The 23032-nt window shown below is 39.1% G+C and overlaps 1 protein-coding gene across 2 annotated transcripts in view; it reads right to left on the bottom strand.

Moving 5' to 3' along the window:
- The window catches only part of DTNBP1 (dystrobrevin binding protein 1), a 168716-nt gene that overhangs the window by 95324 nt on the left and 50360 nt on the right, over positions 1-23032 (bottom strand). For both annotated transcript variants that reach the window (XM_037037989.1, XM_037037990.1), the window contains one exon: positions 14603-14735. In XM_037037989.1, coding sequence (XP_036893884.1) covers positions 14603-14735 — 133 coding nt within the window. The remainder of the gene's footprint in view (positions 1-14602; positions 14736-23032) is intronic.

Raw genomic sequence — 23032 nt, forward strand, 5'->3', positions numbered from 1 at the left:
AAGACAATGTGAGATGTGATTACACATTCATGAAACCAACAAATTTGCAGTCTCTTATCAAAAGGTCAGCAACCTAGTAAGTGTGATTACTGTATTGTAATAAACATAATTTACTAACAATGAAACATCTGGGAACCATATAAAATCAAGCATCTAATCAAGGAAGCAATAAAAGAAGAAAATGGAAAAGAGAGACACAAATTTGTGCTTTTTAAAAAAAAATCTTTGATGTCTTTCTACTTAATTTTTTGAACTTAGAGAATAGTTTCAATAACTGGGTTTTAATGTCCTTGTCTGCTAATTCAAGCATCTGTGTCAGTTCTGAATTGGCTTTGATTGATTATCTCCTCAATGTTTGCCTAGTAATCTTTGGCTTAATGCCAGAGATTGCATTTATCTTCTTGGGTGCTAGATATTTTTGTATTCCTACAAATATTCTTGAGCTTTGTTTTGGGATAATTAAACTATGTGAAAATAATTCAAAGGATCACTTTTTTTGAGGTTTGCTTTTATGATTTATTAAGCAGGGCAGGGTCAAAGTTTATTATACCCACTACTGAGGGGCCTTCCTGAGTGTTCTTCCCAATGTCCTGTGAATTATATGTTTTTCCGGTCTGGTTTTGGGGACTAGGCACCAGGTAAGCACCAAGTACTATTAACTAATCCTTTTGGATGTTTTCTTCCTCTTGCCTCAGATAGCCTCACTTATATTATCATTCAAGGGAAACTCTCTGCACATTTCTGGGATTCTCTCTGTACAACTCTCTCCTCTCTGGTACTGTGTTTCATGGCCTCTGTCTGGGCCTCACCAGACTCTCAACTCTGTCTCTTCAACTCAGAGAGCCTGCCCGGGTCTTCCTGGGTTCCCTTCTTCCCTACAATGTTGCCAGGAAAGTTTATCAAGGCAGAATACTGGGATAATCACAGGGCTCTCACTTCACTTGTTTCCTATCTATCAAGGCTCACTTGTCTCCTTTGCTTGATGTCCAATGTCTTAAAAACTGTTATTTCAGTTATTGTTGTCTGGTTTTTGTTGTGTCAGGTCGGAGAGTAAATCTAGTCCCTGTTACTTCATCCTGGGCAGATACAGAGGTCCACTCCCTTTTTGGGGAAGCACTGCTGGACGGAAAGTTCTCCTGTTCCACTTTGCATTCAGCATTCAAATGAACCTCCACTGTAGAACCTACTTATTGCCTTTCCATTACTCCCCTTGTTGGGGGAGTTTTGGATCTCATCTTTTGGATCCAAGGCCATTCCTACCCTGCAAAAGCCATTGGTTTCTTCTGTTCAACCCAGGCCTACATGCCACACTCCAGCTAAGCCTTCCTAGAACCACCATACCCAACTTTCTGAAATGAAGTACATTACTTATTTGGATTAGTTCAGTCACTTATTGAGGTTCACTTTAGCAGGCTATTATCTAGAACACAAACTTGTCAAATACTACTAAAAATACACCACAAGATCTCAAATCTGTCACACTTTTATTTAAAAGGTTTTCTAAACTTAGTTTATTTTTAATATATTTTATTGATTATGCTATTACAATTGCCCCATTTTTCCCCCTTTATTCCTCTCCACCTTGTACCACCCCTTCCACCAGCATTCCCTCACCTCATGTCCATGGGTCATAGATACAAGTTCTTTGGCTTCTCCATTTCCTATACTATTCTTAACCTTTCCCTATTTTGCACCTACCATTTATGCTGCTTATTCCGTGTACCTTTTCCCTCATCCTCCCCACTCCCACTCTCCGTTGAAAACCCCCATGTGATCTCCATTTCTGTGATTCTGTTCCTGTTCTAGTTGTTTCCTTGGTTTCTTTTTATTTTTCTTTTAGGTTAATTTTTTGACAGTTGTGACTATTGTCATTTTACTGTTCACATTTTTTTATCTTCTTTTTCTTGGATAAGTTCCTTTAACATTTCATATAATAAGGGGTTGGTGATGATGAACTCTTTTAACTTGACCTTATCTGGGGAGCACTCTATCTGTCCTTCCATTGTAAATGATAGCTTTGCTGGATAAAGTAATGTAAGTTGTAGGTCCTTGCTTTTCATGACTTTGAATACTTCTTGCCAGTCCCTTCTTGTCTGCAAGCTTTCTTTTGAGAAATCAGCTGAGAGTTGTATGGGGACTCCTTTGTAGGTAACTCTCTCTTTTTTTCTTGCTGCTTTTAAGATTCTCTCCTTATCTTTAATCTTAGGTAATGTAATTATGATGTGCCTTGGTGTGTGCTTCCTTGGGTCCAACTTCTTTGGTACTGCCTGGGCTTCTTGGACTTTGTAGAAGTCTACTTCCTTAAGCAGACTGAAAAAGTTCTTCTTCATTTTTTTAAAAATAAGTTTTTGATTTCTTGCTCTTCCTCTCCTCCTTTGGATGCCCCTATGATTCAGATGTTGGAACATTTAAAGCTGCCCCAAAGGTTCCTAAGCCTCTCCTCATTTTTTGAGTTGTTTCTTCATTGTTCTGTTTGAATGTGTATTTCTTCCTTCTGCTCCAAATCATTGATCTGAGTCTTGGTTTCCTTTCCTTCACTGTTGATTTCCTCTATATTTTTCTTTATTTCACTTTGCATAGCCTTCACCTTTTCCTATATTTTGCCACCATACTCAACCATTTCTGTGAGCATCCTGATTACCAGTGTTTTGAATTATGCATCTGATAAGTTGGCTATCTCTTCATCACTTAGTTCTGTTTTTGGAGCTTTGAGCTGTTCTTTCATTTGGGCCGTATTTCTTTTTCGGCATGCCTGTTAGGTTGTATGGGATGGAACCTCAGGTATTTGCCATGGTGGGGCAACCCAGATCACTTCACTGTGGTGCTGTACGAGGGGAAGGGGTCCAAGAGGGAACAATGCTGCTTGTTCAGCTCTGTCAGCTTTCAGTCACCTCTCCCGCTACCCCCAAGCAAATTGGGCACTTCTGGTGCTGACTCCTGGGTGGGTGGGTTTGTGTATGTTCTAGGACTCTGTGGGTCTCTCCAATGAACTCTCCTGTGATGCTGGGAGTCTCCTCCAAAGCCGCACCCCCCACAGATTTTTACAGCTAGAGGTTCTGAGGCTTTCTTTTTCCACGCTGGAACCCTAGGCTGTGCAGCCTGTCTCGCTCCCCAGTTGTTCCATCCAGTTTATCCAAATGCAAATGTGTGACTGCCTGCTCCACCAGTTACCACCTTGCCCAGTCCACCAGCCACGACCTTGTCACAAGTCCTTGCCGCCCTGGCTGCCCATCTTCATCCCTCCTATCAGTCTGAATGAATGTTTCTTCTTTAACTTGTTGGTTGTTAGACTATGGTACTGTTCGATTTTCTGGCAGTTCTGGTTATTTTTTGCTGTTAAAAATGTTGTCCTTCTTTTGGTTATGCGAGGAGACAAAGTGTATCTACCTATACCTCCATCTTGGCTGGAAGTCCTATCTAAACTCAGTTTATAATCCTCATGTGACCAAAATAAATAAGTAAGTAAAAGCAAAGACAAAGAGAAAGAGTACAGTTCCTTACCATTAGCTATAATATATAAAGCAAAAAAATGTTTTCTCAAATTATGCATGAGCACTAAATCTCATCAGTATATCCAGTGACCCCCATTTATGAGAAAGTTTCTAAGTTATAATTAAGCAAAACTACTAAAATCACATTGTTCAAGATACAACTATTTGCAGAAAAATTCTGATAGTAAGCTGCATATAATACAGAAAAACAAAGGATCCAGAAGTTTCAAAATAAGAAATATTTTCATGAAATCATATATTTATGTCTGATTTTTAAGTACAATATAATTATTGTGAGAAAATTTCAATAAGCATTCCAAGCAATATTATGATGGTACCAGAAAGATGAAAATTTAGAAGTCTGAGATTCTACATTTCTTTTTAGTTCTACTTCATTCTCCTAATTTTTTCTATTTTTTTATGATTCAGGGTCTTTGCACCTATTGTTCCTTCTGCTTGGAACTGTATAATCCTAGATCCTCATCTGGCTGTCTTCTTGCCCAGGTCTTAGTTCTCATGTACTTTCTCAGAAGGGCTTTTCCTGCTCACCCTAGTCAAAGCAGCCCTCCCCCCACCATACCACTATACCATTATCCCACTTTACTTTCTTCAAAGTCTACATAATTATCTGAACTTATCCTTTATAAATTACACATTTCATCATCTATTTTCTCCCACACCCTGTGACTAAAAATATGAGCTGATGTCCAAATCTAAAGTCCACGTTTCTAACTGCTAACTAGGCAAACCCATGTAAATGGTTTTAGGTTCGTCATTTTGGTTGATATTCTAAATATTTACTTTTCCTGATTTCCGCCAAGATGGAGGCATAGGTGGAAACACTGTGCCTTCTCCCACAACCAAGTTTGAATACAACAAAGGTTTAGGAAACAAAGACATAGCCAAAAAACAGAAAACTGAACTATACGGAAGTCTGACAACAACGAACTGTACAATTGGGACGGGTAAGGGGGCGGAGCCAGCAGCGGAGCAGGATGGACATGGAAAGATCCCCCGACCCAGGCTCGCAGGCAGCTGGAGTAGCAGCGCAGACCCAGTGAGGGTGCGGGGCAGACTGACAACAGTCACACATTCGCATGCAGATAAACCAGCACAGTGAGCAGTGAGACGGACCAGGCAGGCTCCAGCGGGAGAACCCAGCGGCAGAGGGCTGACCGTGGTTGCACATTTGCGCGAAGTGGGACGGAACTCGTGGGCCCCAGCGACAGTGGCAGTTGTGGCGGCAGAAGCGGGAGGCAGCAGACAAGACCACCATTGCTCCTCTTTGACCCTGACCCCATGTACAGTGGCACAACCCACCAACTGAGTTGCCCCGCCCTGGTGAACACCTAGGGCTCTGCTCCTCATATGTAACAGGCATGAACAGTCCAAAATATTGCTCAAGAAGAACTCAAAGTCCCAGAGCTGATAATTCTAAGCAACCAGGAAATAGCAAACCTCTCAGATGCACAGTTCAAAACACTGGTCATCAGGATGCTCACAGAACTGGTTGATTTTAGTCACAAATTAGAGGAACATACGAAGGCTAAGCTAATTGAAATGAAGGAAAAGGCACAGGAAACCAATAGTGATGGAAAGGAAACTGGGACTCAAATCAATGGAATGGACCAGAAGGAAGAACGAAACATCCAACCAGAAAAGAATGAAGAAACAAGAATTCAAAAAAATGAGGAGAGGCTTAGGAACCTCCAGGACATCTTTAAACATTCCAACATCCGAATTATAGGGGTACCAGAAGGGGAAAAGAAACAACAACGAGTGGAAAACTTATTTGAACAAATAATAAAGGAGAACTTCCCCAGTCTGGCAAAGGAAATAGACTTCCAGGAAATCCAGGAAGCTCAGAGAGTCCCAAAGAAGTTGGACCTAAGAAGGAACATACCAAGGCACATCATCATTACATTAGCCAAGACCAAAATGAAGGAGAGAATCCTAGAAGCAGCAAGAGATAAGGGGACAGTCACCTACAAAGGAGTTCCCATCAGACTATCAGCGGATTTCTCAAAAGAGACCTTACAGGCAAGAAGAGGCTGGAAAGAAGTATTCCAAGTCATGAAATCCAAAGACCTACAGCCAAGATTGCTCTATTCAGCAAAGCTTTCATTTAGAATGGAAGGACAGATAAAGTGCTTCTCAGATAAGGTCAAGTTCAAGAAATTCATCATCACCAAGCCCTTATTATATGAAATGTTAAAGGGACTTATATAAGAAAAAGATGAAAAATACGAACAGTGAAAGGACAGCAAACTCACAGTTATTAACAGCCACACCTAAAACAAAAGCAAACCAGGAGGACAGCAGGATCAGGAGTGGAACCATAGAAATGAAGAACACATGGAGGGTTAGCAACAGGGGAGTGGGAGGAGGAGAAGGGGGGAGAAGGTACAGAAAATAGCATAGACAGTAGGTAGAAAATAGATAGGGGGGAGGGCAAGAATAGTAGGGGAAATATAGAATCTAAAGTACTTGAGACATGTTGTCATAAACTAAAGGGGGGAATGGTGGGGGAGGGGGTGTGCTGGGTGGAGGGGAATGAAGGGGGGAATAGAACAACTGTAATGGTATAATCAATAAAATATAAAAAACAAAAAAAATAAAATGATAAAAATAAAAAAATAAATATTAACTTTTCCTACTTGATGAAAAATGTATTTCCTATTGCTTATAGAAGCCTATTGAAGGGATCCTTGGGTCAGAGTTGAATGGTTAATCATCTTCTGCACTATCTGACAACGCAGCCACTGGCATCAGTACTTGTCTTCTGCCTATAGCTATATTCTATCCACTATTTTATGTTTTACTTTTTATCAAGGCAGTATCTATTCCTGTCCACAAAAAAAGGTATTGGTAATAGCAATGTCAAGAGTTACATGCACAAGAGTTTTCAGAAAAGCTACTTATAGGTACTTTCCCCTACAACTATACAGTTTAATATATGTCACTTTCACTAGATAACCAGCTGAAGAAGGATACCCTCAATGCAGAAATGGTTTAAACCATCTATTCAAATGTTTTTCAAGGGTAGATAATGCTATCGGACTTTTCCCGAGGAATATATGTGAGAATCACTGCCATTATAAGCCACCATTACTGCTGGGAATGGATCACATCCCCACTACCAAATGTATTATAAAATATCACATCTCTGTTTAACAACTAAAGATGCACTGATATCAACATCTGGGCCTGCTCTCAGGAGGCCAGCCTCTGGCATTTAAACCTTCTTCTCACTGCCATTTACCACCCTGCCTCACTTGTGACTTAGAAGGGCTCTTTCCCTGTGCAGGTCTCTGAGGCAACGCACATTTAAGAAAATAGGCATCAGGCTTCTGGTTAAGATGGAGGTGTAGGTAGACATGGGTCAGCTCCTCACGCAACCACAGAAAGTATTACAACCAAACCTCAAAGCAAAACAGCCAGAATTGTCAGAAAATCAAATTGTATGGAAGTCTGACAACCAAGGACTTAAAGAAGCAACATTCATCCAGACAGGTAGGAGGGGTAGAGAGGCGAGGAGATGCGGTGTGGCAAGGAGAGACAGTGGTGGTGGCAGCAGAATGGGTGTTCCCACATTTATGTGTGGTGGATAAAAATCGGGAGAGATACCTTGGGAACAAGTAATCCAAGCCCCACACCAAATCACACAACCCAAGCTTCTAGCACTGGGAAGATAAGCCTCCATAACTTCTGGCTGTAAAAACCAGTAGGGTTTGGGGCAGTGGAAGAGACTGCTGGATTTTCAAGAGACTCCACTTACAGGGACTGCACAGTCTTAGAATATACACAAACCTACCCACTCTGGGATTCACCACCAGGGCAATAGCTGGAAGGAACAGCATATGGGGAGCGGCTGAAGTGACTGGAAATGAGTAAGTACCAGGCAAACCTCCAGAAACCAGGCAGTGGCACAGTCCCCTCTCTGAAACCTTCCCCACACAGAGCCATGAAGTGGAGACACAGGTTGCCCCACCCTGGCGATTACCTGAGGCTCCACCCCACATAATTTAAAGGTGCCTTTTCTACAACAGGCCACACTACTAATACTTCTATGTATGAGCTCTGTCTAATACATAGAAACAAACACTGGGAGGCTGCCAAATGAGGAAACAAAGAAATATGGCCCAAATGAAAGAACAGAACAAAACCCTAAAAAATGAACTAGTCAGAAATAGTCAACCTATCACATGCATAGTTCAAAACACTGGTGATCAAGATGCTCAAAGAACTCCTTGAGTATGGCAAAATAAAGGAAGTAATGAAGGCCACATTAATTGAGATAAAGAAAAATCTACAGGGAACCAACAGTGAAGGGGAGGAAGCCGGAATTCAAATCAACAGTTTAGAACACAGGGAAGAAACAGGCATTCAACCAGAACAATAAGAAGGAACAAGAATTTAAAAAAACAAGGATAGTACAAGAAGCCCCTGGAACATCTCAAAATATACCAACATCTGAATCATAGGAATGGCAGAAAGAGGTGAGAAAGAGCAAGAAATTAAAAACTTACTGGAAAAGAAAATGAAAGAAATGTCCTTAATTTGGCAAAGGAAAGAGACATACAGCCCAGGAAGCATACAAATTCCAAAGTATGTTGGACCCAAAGAGGAACACAGAAAGACACATCATATTAAAATGCCAAAGGTTAAAGATAAAGAGAAAATCTTAACAGCAGCAAGAGAAAAGGAGACAGTTACCTACAAAGGAGTTCCCATAAGACTATCAGCAGACTTCTCAAAAGAAACTTTGCAGGCAAGAAGGGACTGGCAAGGAGTATTCAAAGTCATGAAAATCAAGGACCTACAACTCAGATTTCTCTATCCAGCAAGCTCTCATTTAGAATGGAAAGGCAGATAGAGTGCTCCCCAGACAAGGCAAAGTTAAAGGAGTTCATCATCACCAAGCCATTATTACACGAAATGTTAAAGGGACTTATCTAAGAAAAAGAAGATCTGAACTAGGAACATTAAAATGGCAACAAATTCACAACTCTCAGCAAATAAAATGTAAAAAAACAAACTAGCAAACAAACAGAACAAGAACAGAATCATAGAATCCTAGATATGGAGATCATTTGGATGGTTGTCATCTGGAAGGGGGAAGGGGAAGGATGGGGAAAATGGTGCAGGGATTAAGAAACATAATTGGAGGTACAAATCAGATAGGGGAGATGTTAAGAATAGTAAAGGAAATGGAAAAGCCAAACAACTTATCTGCACAACTCATGGACATGAACTAAAGGGAGGATTGCTGGAGGGAAAAGGGGTATCAGGTGGAGGGGCGAAAAGAGGAAAAAAATGGGACAATTGTAATAGTATAATCGATAAAATATATTTTTTAAAAATCTAGGACTGATTCAGTTTGTTTCAACTCAAAACTCAAAAGAAAACTTTGCAGGTAGGGGCAGAGGATAAGAGTCTAAAAATTGGGCTCTGATGCTGGCCTCTAAACAACCAGATGATTTCATGTAACTCAACTGCCTCCTCAACTCCAGTAATTGCTACCCTGCCCATGCCCCAGGCTCCAGTGGGAGCTGAGTGAGAAAATGCACTGGAACTCATAGTAAAGACTACATGGAAGGCGTGTGAGAAATTATCCTTCTTTCCCCTGTTCTCTCCATCCTATGGTCTGCCCAGATTTTCTGGAAAGCTTCAGAGTGTGCAGACATTGGAAACAGCACTCCCCCCAGGCCCACCATAGAGAGCCAACATTTGGTTCACATGTTATCTTCTCACAGCAAGAAAAGGAAAAATCACTCATTTAGTGTATAGGGCATCTTGTTAAAAATGAAGGTGGTTTATTTTTAAGCAACTCTTCTCTTGTGGATCAGGTAAGTTTAATTTTTAGTACAATTATATAAAATACCTAGTCACAGAATTTTTTTTAAAGATTTTTTTAATACTTATTTATCTTTAGAGGGGAAGGGAAGGAGAGAAGGAGAGAAATATCAATGTGTGGCTGCCTCTCATGAGTCCCCTGCTGGGACCTGTCCCGCAACCCTGGCATATGCCCTGACTGGGGGAATCGAACCTCGATTGTGTGGTTCGTAGGCCTGTGTTCAATCCACTGAGCTACACCAGCCAGGGCTGAATTTTAATATGCATTACATGAGAATTGATTCTTTAGGCAAGTAATTTGTGAAATGCTGGGTCAAACAAATTTCTTTACAGAAATTCTTAGAACCCTCAATACACGGACATGCACTGCCTCCATGAGGCAAATATAGGGGGAAAGTATTTATGAAACTTAATTGATCATGGAAATGTTTTATCAGTGGCTATCTTCTCAGTCTAGCATTCCACATGAAACACTTCAGGGATTATTGCAGATTTTTTAAAAGTTTGTTGATTCAATTTTATGTTTATCAAAATAATACATATACATTCTTTAAGCAAACTGTACTCACACGGGTTTATTTATGATAATTAGTCCGTCGCCTAGAGCTCTCCACCTTTTCTGTCCATTCACAAGCAGCCATATTCAATTATTCCTTCTGGTATTAACCTCCATTATTTCTAGATAATATGCCAATACTAGTATTAATTCATTTTTTAATTTTAAATATTAGTCACTGATTTCCTGCTGTGAGAGATGAGGCTCTCCCTACCCCTCAGTACAAACAGACTTCCTTTCCCCTATCTCCCCAATAAGTCATGCTACAATTCTGGCTTAAATCCACATTCTGTATTTAATTATTACAGTTATATAAATATTGTTTTCAACTGAACCATCCAGTATATTTCTTTTCTTATAAACCTGAGTTTTCCCTTCATGTTAACAGTTGCCTTGCTTGCTTACTTTAAAAAAAAATACCTATCACTAATTCATCATAAAACTGTCCGTCAGAGCTTATAAAACTCCTTTCAATATGGTCAAGCATATCAGACAATCTATTAGCTTCATTTTTTCCCCCTTAGAAACTGCTCACGGAATTTTCCAGAAGTCTCCCCGTTTTCAGTATGACTGCTCTCCAGGACTGCTAAAATTTCTCTCCACCATCATTCTGGAAATTCCCTTTGTTTCTTTTCTAAAATGGACTGACCCTCTTAGAGCGATTCATCTCTCCTCTGTGTTTGTCTTTCCTCCTTCTTGTTTGTAGGGCACATCCTCCATCAGTTTTCTGATGAAGTGTGCACATGAGCTAAATTTGAGCCCTCTTTGCCTGGAAACGGCTATTTCCTCACACTTGATGAAAACTTTATTACGTACTTAAAATGTAAAATAAAGTGAGTATCATTTTCTACTTGCAGTGTTGCTGAAAAGTTGAAGTTCTTTTGATCTCTAATCTTTAATATAAGGCTTTTCTAAATGCTTTTTAAAATTTTTATTCCCAGTGTAGTAAAATTGACAAAAATATGTATTGACAATGGATCTTTTTCCACTCATTTTTCCAAGTACTTGGTAGGTTCTTTCACAGTTTTTCACGTTCTTCTGTTCTGAACAATTTTCCTGCATTATCTCTTTAATGAATTTGTCTCTTTTTCTCTCTTTCTTTCTGAATTCCTAGTAGTCAGATAAAGGACTCAAGAATTAATTATCTAATTTCCTTAACATTCTTAGCTTTTCTCAGTCTTTCCGTTCTCTTATATAAATACTTAACAGTATCTTCCAATGCTCCAGTTGAAGTTTTCTCTACTTCTGCTATCACGTATTTTATTTCTAAGAGCTCTTTCTGCTAATTATTGTTTTTCTATAGAATCCTGTCCATGCCTCATAAATGCAAGATGGCCTCATGTATCTGAGGCTCTTAATTTAAAAATTTAAGTTTTCATTTGCTCTCCTCATAGTTTTTCATTTCTCTGTGGGTTTAAATATACATGTTATTATTAGTTTATTTTCTATTTATTTTGGTCCCTTTCATGTTAGAATATTCCATCAACTGGACATTCTTCCTTAGCTGTTCATTCATATTTAAGAGAGAGGTACCAAAAAGTTGATTAGAAGTCATGTGCAGAGGTGGGGAGCTCAGCATCAGAAGGTGTTAAGATGGAGACCCAGATGTTTCATCAGAGAACACTACAAATATCCATATTTGCAGGTATTTTCTCTTGGGCTGGTCAGTTTCTCAGAAGAGCCCTCCAACGAAGGGATGTAAGTTTGGTAGCCCGAGTTCTGGGAGCCAGTGAAGAAGGAGGCCTAAGGAGCCTCGCTGTTTGATATGTGCCTTTTACTTAATTCCTCTACATAGCGCTACATAGTGGTAGCTCTAACTTCTCTCAAATGCGTCCACTCTTCAAGTCTGGTGCCTCCTGGGTGCAACCTAATGTCACTTAATGAGGTAGGGTTTAGGGTAACTATGTGGCTGAACATAGGTCAGGAGGTCTAATTTCTCCATGTATGTTCTCTCCATGCATATACTTTTAACACCTTTTATCTTTCAGGTTCACGGTATGCTTTCAAATCCTGAACCTTTCTAGGACATGTCAGCATGCTGCATGTCCCGGTCCCACTACAGGCACCTGAGTCTCAGCTTAGACTGCAGCCTCCTCTGCTCTGCTAAGTCAGCTACCACTCATTGTCTACCTTCTCTATTCCAAAATGTTGATGGTATTTACTTTTCTAGTCTTTTTGTTTTTGTGAATTATAAATTATTTTTTTAAATATTGTAATTGCTTCACTGATCTAGATGGGTTTAGGTACTTCTCTTCTGCATTCTCTAAAGGACATGCTATTGATTTTAGAAACAGGGGAAGGGAGAGAGAGAGAGTGGGAGAAAAACACTGACGTAAGAGAGAAACATTGATCAGTTGCCTCTCACACACACCTCAAATGGGGACTGAACCTGCAACCCAGGCATATGCCCTGACTGGGAATTGAACCTGTGACCTTTTCGCTTATGGGATGACATTCCAACCAACTGAGCCACACCAGCCAGGGTGTGAATTATAACTTTTTAAAAGTTCTTTATTATAACTTCAGTAGGGCTTCAGTGAAGATAAATGGCTGTGTTCAATTCACTGTGTTAAATGAAAGTTTTGTATTAATTAAAATTTGGTGTCATTACACTAACCATCACCATATTCCCAGTTTTGATACCTCAAGATTGAGTAGAAATAACCAGGAAAGCGCTTAAAATGTAAATAAGACATCTCTGAATCGTAAATGTTCTACATGACTTATTATTTAAAACACACTTTTTGATCAATCTACACTTGACTAAATAAAACTGCTCTACTTTCTCAGTGCTGTCAACTCAAATTATTTCTACTACAACCAATTACCAGTCAGCCATATACATGTATTCACACATGTGTGTAGCTTGACTAAATCAATTGCTTCCAAAAGTATCTTTGAAAAAGATACTTCATCCTTTTATATGCTGAATAAAATAGGTTAAGAGGTTCAGAAAAATTATAGCTTATAAATGGTGTTAAGCAATGTTTTCATATTCAGTATTTCTACTATTTGTATTTAGAAAGGCAAGTTACCTAGAACTGAGAATTACCAGTGATTCTGTGACCTAAATGGGTCTGCTTTCATTTGGCCCCTAAAAAAAGCAAATAAATAAAGCCTGTCTCTTATCTTCCATAACCCTGCAAGAAAGTCTCATTATCTCTGTTTTACAGATAAGAAAGCCAATGATAGGTCATTTGCAAAAGGTCATAGAGGTAGCAAGTAGCTGAGAAGAAATTCAAGCTTTGATTTGCAAAGGCTTTTCACAATAACCAAAACAAATTATATTTCTGTTAATAATCTTGAATTAAATCAGCAGTAAGCATTTCAGGATATAAATACGACTTCAATTTAAATCACAAGTCTAATATCTTACTAAATAATTGGATGCAAAATGCTTTGGCATTTACTGATAAATATTTATTTTATAAAGATGCTATGAGAAAAAGTAAGTATTAACTCTCCAATGATGAATACCAGGACTCCACACTTGAAACATTCTTCCCAGGTAATTCTTATGTCTCATTAACATTTAAGACCCATCCCTAGGGACACATGGACCTGACTGAGACTTCAGAATACTCGGTTTTCGTCTCTGCCCCTTGGCATTATTCTAGAAAACTTTATCATTGTGACAATGTACGATACCTACATTTTAATTTCACTCTTTTACCTCCTATGCATCAGCGCCCAGCACTTCCTGTCAGCAATCCACTCCTACTGCCACACTCTAGACCCAGAACTACTCATTTATCAACCACCTTGAAGTCAAAAGTACACTCTGCCAAACATACCCGGTACCTCTCCCAACAAACTGGCTCTCCAGCCTCCGGAAGACTCTAATCCCATGACTCGCATTCTTTCATCTATCAGCTGCCCTATTTCTGGCTTGCCCAGCTGACAGTCTCCGGCACTCTCACCAGCTGCTGTGGACCTCCCCACGGACTTCAGAGGACCCACCCTGCACCTTCCAGCCCTGCCCAAGATGTCACTGCACAAGCCAGCCCGCCAGTCAGTTTAGCAGGCTGTTACTCTCAGACCTCTCTTCCCTTCTCAGTTCCTGCCAGCCTAGTGATGATAATCTCTATCATCACTTACCACTTACAGAACACTTACTTGCATTTGATAACAATTATCTCAATTAATCCCCATTATCTCATTTAATCCCCACAACAACTCTGTGAGGTGGGTACATTATTATCTTCAGCACAAGCTAGAGATACTGAGGCTAAAACCAATGAAATAAGTTTGCCTGTGGCATCACAGCCAGTATGTGACACAATTGAGATTCAAAACCACCCAGCTAACCCCTTCCACAGCCTAGGCTCAGGTCCCTTTTCCTCCTGCTCCTGTAATAAAAAAGGAGAAAAGAAAGAAAAGGGGAAAAGCAGCTCAGGCATTTGGCACTTGGAGAAAACAAAGTCAAGGTAACTATGTCCTGGGAAAGCTTTGCTCACTCCTCTGCTCTCCTCTACTTTTTACTCTACCCTTAGTTTTCAGAACTCATCTTCATAAAATGGCAACAGATAATGAATGGGACAAAAATACATACATTGTTTCAGAAAGTTTATTAATAAACTCTATGTTTGAATCATTTGCCTTTAATTTGTAAGTCTAAACTTACAAATAACAGCATGTAAAGTACTCCAAAAAACTCTGAAATTAAAAATTAGTATTGTGGCCAACTTTTCAAACTTACCTCTTATTTTTCTTGTAATTTTCCAGTTGTTGGGACTGCGTATGTTTGTGTCTTTCGAATTCACACTGTGCACATAAATCCTCCAGACTCAGCAGGTGATTTTCTACCTCCTCAAAACTAGTTTCTAAATGCGCTGAAAGTATATAAGATCAAAAGAACAAACGTCAAAAATCAGAATCCCTGATCATGAAGAAAAGACAAAATATCCAAAAATTTAAACTGTTGATATTGTTTTGTATTTATTTAATATTCTTAAACCTTCCTGAAGCAAAATAAAATACACTCACCAACATTAAAACAAACTTCAAATTACCTTTTTGGAGTATATTTCTATATTTTAAATATTTTCAAGATGTAACTTTCCACAATACTTTATTTTTTAAATATATTTTATTGATTATGCTATTTTATTGATTACAGTTGTCCCGTTTCCCCCCCTTCACTCTCCTCCATTCTGCACACCCTCTCCCCCACCATTCCCCCTTTAGTTCATGTCCATGTGTCATAAGTTCTTTAGCTTCTACATTTCCCATACCATTCTTGCCCTCCCCCTATTTTCTACCTGCCATCTATGCTACTTATTCTCTGTACCTTTTCCCGCTCTCTTCTCCTCCCACTCCCCTGTTGCTAACCCTCCATGTGATCTCCATTTCTGTGGTTCTGTTCCTGTTCTAGTTGTTTGCTTAGTTTGTTTTTGCTTTAGGTGTGGCTGTTAATAACTGTGAGTTTTCTGTCCTTTCACTGTATATGTTTTTTATCTTCTTTTTCTTAGATAAGTCCCTTTAACATTTCATATAATAAGGGTTTGGTGATGAACTCCTCTAACTTGACCTTATTTGAGAAGCACTTTATCTGCCCTTCCATTCTAAATGAAAGCTTTGCTGGATAGAACAATCTTGGATGTAGGTCCTTGCCTTTCATGACTTGGAATGCTTCTTTCCAGTGCCTTCTTGCTTGTAAGGTCTCTTTCGAGAAATCAGCTGACAGTCTGATGGGAACTCCTTTGTAGGTAACTCTCTCCTTATCTCTTGCTGCTTCTAGGATTCTCTCCTTCATTTTAATCTTGGGTAATGTAATTATGATGTGCCTTGGTGTGTTCCTTCTTGGGTCCAACTTTTTTGGGACTCTCTGTGCTTCCTGGACTTCCTGGAAGTCTATTTCCCTTGCCAGACTGAGGAAGTTCTCCTTTATTATTTGTTCAAATAAGTTTTCCACTCGTGGCTGTTCCTCTTCCCCTTCTGGTACCCTGATAATTCAGATGTTGGAACATTTAAAAATGTCCTGGAGGTTCCTATGCCTCTCCTCATTTTCAAAAATTCTTATTTCTTCATTCTTTTCTGATTGGACATTTTCTTTCTTCTTTCTTGTCCACTCCCTTGATCTGAGTCCCAGTTTCCTTCCCATCACTATTGGTTCCCTATGCATTTCCCTTTATTTCACTTAGCATACCTTCATTTTTTCATCTAATTTGTGACCCAATTCAACCAGTTCTGTGAGCATCCTGATTGCCAGTGTTTTGAACTGTGCATCTGATAGATTGGCTATCTCTTCGTCCTTTAGTTGTATTTTTTCTGGAGCTTTGATCTGTTCTTTCATTTGGGCCATTTTTTTTTTGTCTTGACGCACCTGTTATGTAGTGAGGGGCAGAGCCTTGGGAGTTCATCTGGGCGGGGCAACCCGGTTGCTGGGTTGTGATGCAGTATGTGGGGGAATGGTCTGAGAGGAAACAATGGCACTTGCTCTGCTTTCTGTCAGATTTCAGTCACTCCCCCTGCTTCCCCCAAGCAAAGTGGGCCCTTCTGGTGCTGATTCCCATGTCAGTGGGTTTGTGTATGTTCTGGGACCCTGTGGGTCTGTCCAAGAAACTCTCCTGTGAGGCTGGGAGTCTCTCCCAGCACCTCAACTCCCACAGGTGTTTGCCATCAGTGTTTTGAGGCTTTATTTCCCTGCGCCAGGGGCCCTGGGTTGCGTAGTCTGTCTTGCTCCCCAGTTTTGCCTGGTTTATCTGCACTTGAATGTGGGACTCCCCATTCTGCCAGCTGCCTGTGGGGTAGGCCCTCTCCACCTGGCTGCTGGACTCCGCCCCTCTTACCAATCTGGTTGAATGTATCTACTTTAACTCCTTGGTTGTTAGACTTCCATACAGTTCAATTTTCTGTCAGTACTGGTTGTTTTTTGTTTCTAAATTGTTGTTGTCCCTATTTTGGTTGTGCAAGGAGACACAGTATGTCTACGTACATCTCCATTTTGGCCAGAACCATAACACTTTATTATCCAGCATGATGAGAAACAGTATCTTGATTAGTCCAACCATATAACTTAATGACCCCACATACTACACATGAATAATCAATTTCAAATGAGAATACAACAAAATATAATTAACATGAATTATACTGAGCATAATTTAATATCTGAGCTTTCAGGTTACTTTAGTATTTGTTTTGTCCCAGCACATCATATATACCAGGGGTGTCAAACTCATTTTCACCGGAGGCCACATCAGCCTTGCAGTTGCCTTCAAAGGGCCAAATATAATTTCAACTCCTTAACAGTTAAGGAGTTGTTACATTAATACAGTTGTAAAATTACATTCGGCCCTTTCAAGGCAACCACAAGGCCGATGTGGCCTCTGGTGAAAATGAGTTTGACACCCCTGGTGTACACAAATCTTCAAGCAACTGTAGATATGTACAAATACCGGTACTCGGTAAGCACAGTCAGTGGTTGGTAGGAAGACAGCTCTGTCCACCAACCAACTAGTCTTTCACTACTCTAGCCTTTAGGCCACAGAACTTTGTAGCTGTATTGAAACATGGAGGTCATTTAGTCAAATCCTTCACTTAACAGATTCAAGACAAGCCGGCAGAAATTAATTCAGTGTCTTGCCCAAGTTCACCGAGCAAGTTAAAGGCAGTCAGAAATAAAAACTGAGTCCCTCCTACACTATACTACAATGATTTCCAATCCATAGGGTGCTAAGTAAACCAAGACTTCACAGTTGTAGGGGTGAGAACTGGTTTCCTTAGGCAATAGAAAAATTTTAGAGGTCAAAGATTCTAGAACTCAAACAGCATCATGGCTATTTACCTAACACCACCACATGCGCAGACGCTGGGATACAAAGATGAGAAAGACAGCCTTGGTCTAAAGAGCTTCAAGTAGAGGGGAGGCATAGATCTAACCATAAAACTTAATGACAACACAGTTAGAAAGACCTAGGCACGAGGTGCTGTGGGAGCTCAAGGAGCTACGTCTAACACATGAGGGAGGAAGAAGGAGAGGCTCGACATGAGATCCGACTCCTAAGTCTGGAAGTCACAGCCATCCAGAGGGGAAAGGGGAAGCCATGAAGAAGCTGGCTGTGCAGCTTCCTAGTCTGTTTCACTTAAGTAGCTGCAATACAACTACAGTATGTCGAATTCTTTCATTTACCCATTGGATTTTCACATGACTTTCTAAATTAGCTTTTGTAGCATCTAAATTACAAACAAACTACTCAAATTTTAACTTGAAATTTTGGTAAGATACAATTTCTGGCCTGTTTTTTTTCTTTTAAAACATTTTTAAAAATCCTCCCCTGAGGATATGCTTATTGATTTTAGAGAGGAAGAGGCATGGGGAGGGGCAGAGATCAATCGGTTGTCTGCCATATGTGCCCCGACTGGGGCTCAAACCCACAACCCATGTATGTGCCCTAACCAGGGATCAAACTGCAACCATTTGATTCATGAGACAAAGTTCCGACCAACTAAGCTTCTTTTTAACTAACCTTTGTTTGCTCAAAAGATTAATTAAATCTAGAAACATTCACACTTTCTAATACCTTAAATTTTTAACTCTACTAAATACCTATGCTTATAAAACTCCCTCTTCTATTTGGGAGGGTCTAGACGCAGGGGTGCCCAACCTGCAACCCAGGATGGCTAAAAATGCAGCCCAAGACAAAATCATAAATCTCCTTAAAACCTTTTTTTTTGCTCATCAGTTTTCTGTTAGTCTTGTGTATTTAATGTGTAGCCCAAGCCAGCTCTTCTTCTTCCAGTGTGGTGCTGTGATACCAAAAGGTTGGGCACTTCTGGTAGAGCCTAAAGACATGGATTTTTTGGGGGAGGGGGGAGAATAAAATTTTATTGAAAAGCAAAATGTGATGACAAATAGTTTAGCACTTCTCTTCAAAGACACTAGGTACTGACTTTGATCATATTGATGTATCACTGTAAACCACTGGTAAGTCTGCAAAAGGCTGATAATAATGAAGTTCATAACAGTTTTGAATATATCTTCAGGGACCACATAAAACAGCTCCATATTTGATTATAGCAAGCCTAACCTAAAACAATTTGCAAAATCTACATTGTAATCTACTAAAACATGTAACTAAGATTTTTTTTAAAAAAAATTATAGATAACTTTCCTTTCTATTTTTTAAAATTTTATTTATTTATTTTTAGAAAGATAGATGAAGGGATGGAGAAAGGAAGAGAAACATCAATGTGTGGTTGCCTCTCCCATGGCCCCCACTGGGAGACTTGTCCTGCAACCCAGGCATGTGCCCTGACAGGGAATCGAACCAGCAACCCTTTGGTTCGCAGCCCGCGCTCAATCCACTGAGCTACACCAGCCAGGGTAATAGTAACTAAGATTTTAAAAAATGTCATGAATGGTATGTAACAAGTTTACTGTGGATGCAGGGGCACAAGCAAAATTATGTGATTGCACTAGTTGCTACTAAGGGTTTTTTTTTATGTTAAAAGGACTGAGATTGAGCCTGGAAGGTAGTCCCACTGGCCCTAAGGAAGCAGTATTGAGCTCATTCTGTCAACATTGGTTTGACAGGGTCTTGAAAGATCCTAGCTAGCAGGTTATCCAAAAGGTTACTTCACTTTGATTAGTGATAAGAACCAGAACAATCAAATTTAATACGGAATCCATTTAACTCTAAGCCACGCAGTGCCTCCATGCTCTCCTTAGCACCTTGCGCATTGTCCTTAGAATATAGAGGATGCGTTAAAAGTAGAATATGAAGCAGAAGCTTAGAAATCAGCTCTGCCCCCTACAGATGAGATGAGATGATACCTCATCAGTCAAAAGAGGGCCAACAAACAATACACATCTTACGAAAAAGTCAAAGGGTTCAATGAGGCAAAGTATGCAAAGTAGCTAACTTAGCACTTGGCAGTAAGTAGGCAGTTAATGGCTGACTATAAAAAATGCAGAGCAAACTTTTTATAAAAATTAGCCAAATTTTGTAAAAGTCATTTAAAATATATTTGAGACCAGTATGATCGTGTTGTAAATACCTATGCATCTAACACACCAAAATATCAATAACATTTTCATTTTTTCTAGTAAACTTACATAACTTGTAAATTATACTCAAGGCTATGCTCTGAGACTTAAGATCCCTTATCCTTCTAAGTGAGCGAGATATGTTTCAAATGATTTTTCTAAAAAGAAAGTATGTAATGGAGTCACTTATATTTAAAAATTAACATATTCTTTTTACCTGCTTATTTTTACTTGGACAGATGGCAATTTCCAATTTCTACCTCTGTTGGTTGACTACAGAGTTAATGAGGGCAGGAAGTCAAATACGTTGATCCCTTGGCAGTCCAATTAATTTCTCATGTTCTAGGTACAAATTGAACTTGCCAGCCTAGTTTTCTTCTGTTAATAAAACAGAAATAGGGACCACGTGAAAACATATGAATGGTTTAGTACCAACCTGGAATTACTAACAAGAAAGAAACAAACCACGTGTCCTTCTAAAGAGGCCGACAGCATCATGTTCTCATGTTGAATTTAGATTAAAATCCCTGGGACAGTCACTGGTCATTTCACTGCTATCACCAAATCCATACTTGTGTTCTCCCCTTTAAGGAGTTTCAAAGGTTTGCAAGTACTTAAAGAATCTAGTTTAACTCCTTAACTAAGCATTCAGGGACCTGTCACCCTCCTGGCCACAAGCTATTTTTCCAATCTCACGATTACTTTGCTTCAAGACTCATTCCAGGAAGAGTCTTCATGCTCCCATCTCCTTGCCTCTGCTTGTCCGTAAGATGCCCCAGCTTGCCTCTGCTGCCAAACCCAAGCTCCCTTTTCAGGCTCTGGTCAGTGCTATCCCTCCCTCCAGTCCTCAGAACTCTCTTCCTCTTCTCTGCTTCCACATGGCATTGAACCTGATGTATGTAGGCTTACATTCTAACTGACATTATACAATTATCTGTATACTATCAGCTATCTCAGGAATCAGGAAGAGTCTTAAAGGTAACAACTGTATTTTTGCATCTTTCTATTCCCTAATACCTAGTCTCCTGAATTCAATGAAGAATGATTTCTGGTGACAGAATGGGTCCATCACTCTGAAATACAAAATAAGAAAATGGTCTCGTTTCATTTTTCTGCATGTATCTGTCCAATTTTCCCTAAGCAGTTTATTGAATAAACTATCTTTAGCCCATTTTATGTGCTTGCTTATTCTGTCAAATATTAATTGACTATAAAGGTGTGGGTTTACTTCTGGGCTCTCTATTCTGTTCCACTGACCTATGTGTCTGTTTTTATGCCAGTATCCATGCTATTTTGATTACTGTGGCATTACAGTGCAGTTTGATATTAGGTAGTGTAACACATAAGAATAAATTCAAACTAAAATAAAGACTTAAATGTTAGACCCAAAACCACAAACATCCTAGAAAATAACATAGGCAGTAAAATTTTGGGTATTGCTCATAGTAATATTTTTTTTCTGATACATCTCCTCAGGCAAGGGAAATAAAAGAAAAAAATATAAACAAATGGGACTATATAAAAATAATGGGACTATATCAAACTACAATGGGACTATTCTTTCCTTTGCACAGCAAAGGAAACAATCATCAAAATGAAAAGACGAGGCATTTAACAGGTGAACATAATCACCGATACATGTGATAAAGGGTTAATATCCAAAATTTATGAAGAATTTATAAAACTCAACACCAAAAAAATTAGCAATCCAATTAAAAAATGGGCAAAGGACCTGAATAGACACTCTCCAAAGAGGACATGCAGCTGGCCAATAAACATGAAAAGATGCTCAACATCACAATCATCAGAGAAATACACATTAAAACCACAAAGAGATATTATGTCACACCTGTCTGAATGGCCATTACTAACAAATCAAGAAACGAAGATGTGGAGAAAGGGAAACCCTTTCATACTGTTGGTGGCAATGCAAACTGGTATAGCCATTGTGGAAAGCAGTGTGGAGTTACCAAAAAAAAAGAAAAATGAAACTGCCTTATAACCCAGCAATTCCATCTCTGGGAATTCATCTGAAGAAAACCAAAAGGCTAATTTGAAAGAATACGTACATTCCTGTATTCACTGCAGTGTTATTTACAAAAGCCAAGGTCTGGAAGCAGCCCAAGTGCCTATCAGTAGATGAGTGAATAAAACAACAACGGTACATTTATACAACGGAATATTACTCAGCCACAAAAAGAAGAAAATTTTACCCTCTGTGACAGCATTATTCTAAGTGAAATAAGCCAGCCAGAAAAAGACAAATACTGTATGATTTCACTCATATGTGGAATCTAATAAAGAAACTTAACTAACAAGCAAAATAGAAACATTCATTTATAGAGAGCAGGCTGACAGTTCTGGTGGAGTGGGGTTGGAGGGGAGGGATAAACAAAAGAGGAGGAGGACTCGTGGACATGAACAATAGTGTAGTGGTTTTGGGGATGAGAGGAGTTGGTAGAGGTAGAAGATGGTATAAGGGACATAAATGGTAATAGAAAAAATACAACAAGAAATAAACTTAAAAAAAATTAAAAAATGTAAATAACCAAGAAAGCAAATTTATGATTCATGATCATTAATTTAAATGTTAGGAGGTTAAGCTAAATTTTGTAAAAGAAAAAAGTAAGCGTGGACAGAGAACTTTGAAAATATTAAACAATATGATAGTATTTTATTATTAGTGTACCAAACCAGACCCCATTATCAGTTAGTTAAAACAGTAGAAACAATGGGAATTTTCCATTTTAATTCTTAACGGGCTTGAACTCAGTAATAAAATACAGAACTGTACTGACAAAAACAAATTTTCTTCCCTTCATACACTAAAAACTTTTAAATTATTCTTTAAATAATAATTATAAGCACATATGTGCAGTATATACTGAATATTTTATATTGAGTTTTAATTTAATGATTATAAACCTAATTTTCCTGTCATAGCCTGCTCCTTACCTATAACAAAACAAGTTACATATATGGGTGAATTTGGTAATCTAAGTTAGAACGCAGGTACATAAAACACTAGCAGGCTTCCATGGACACAAATACACCTTTATAAGAAGCTCAGATCTCACCATTTTGCTCTGTAATAACAGCATATGTCTCATTTTGTGATCAGTGGAAAAGATCGGTGGA

Source organism: Sturnira hondurensis, unplaced genomic scaffold, assembly GCF_014824575.4.
Source record: "Sturnira hondurensis isolate 20B ecotype Veracruz unplaced genomic scaffold, ASM1482457v3 Scaffold0023817, whole genome shotgun sequence".
Lineage (NCBI taxonomy): Eukaryota > Metazoa > Chordata > Mammalia > Chiroptera > Phyllostomidae > Sturnira > Sturnira hondurensis.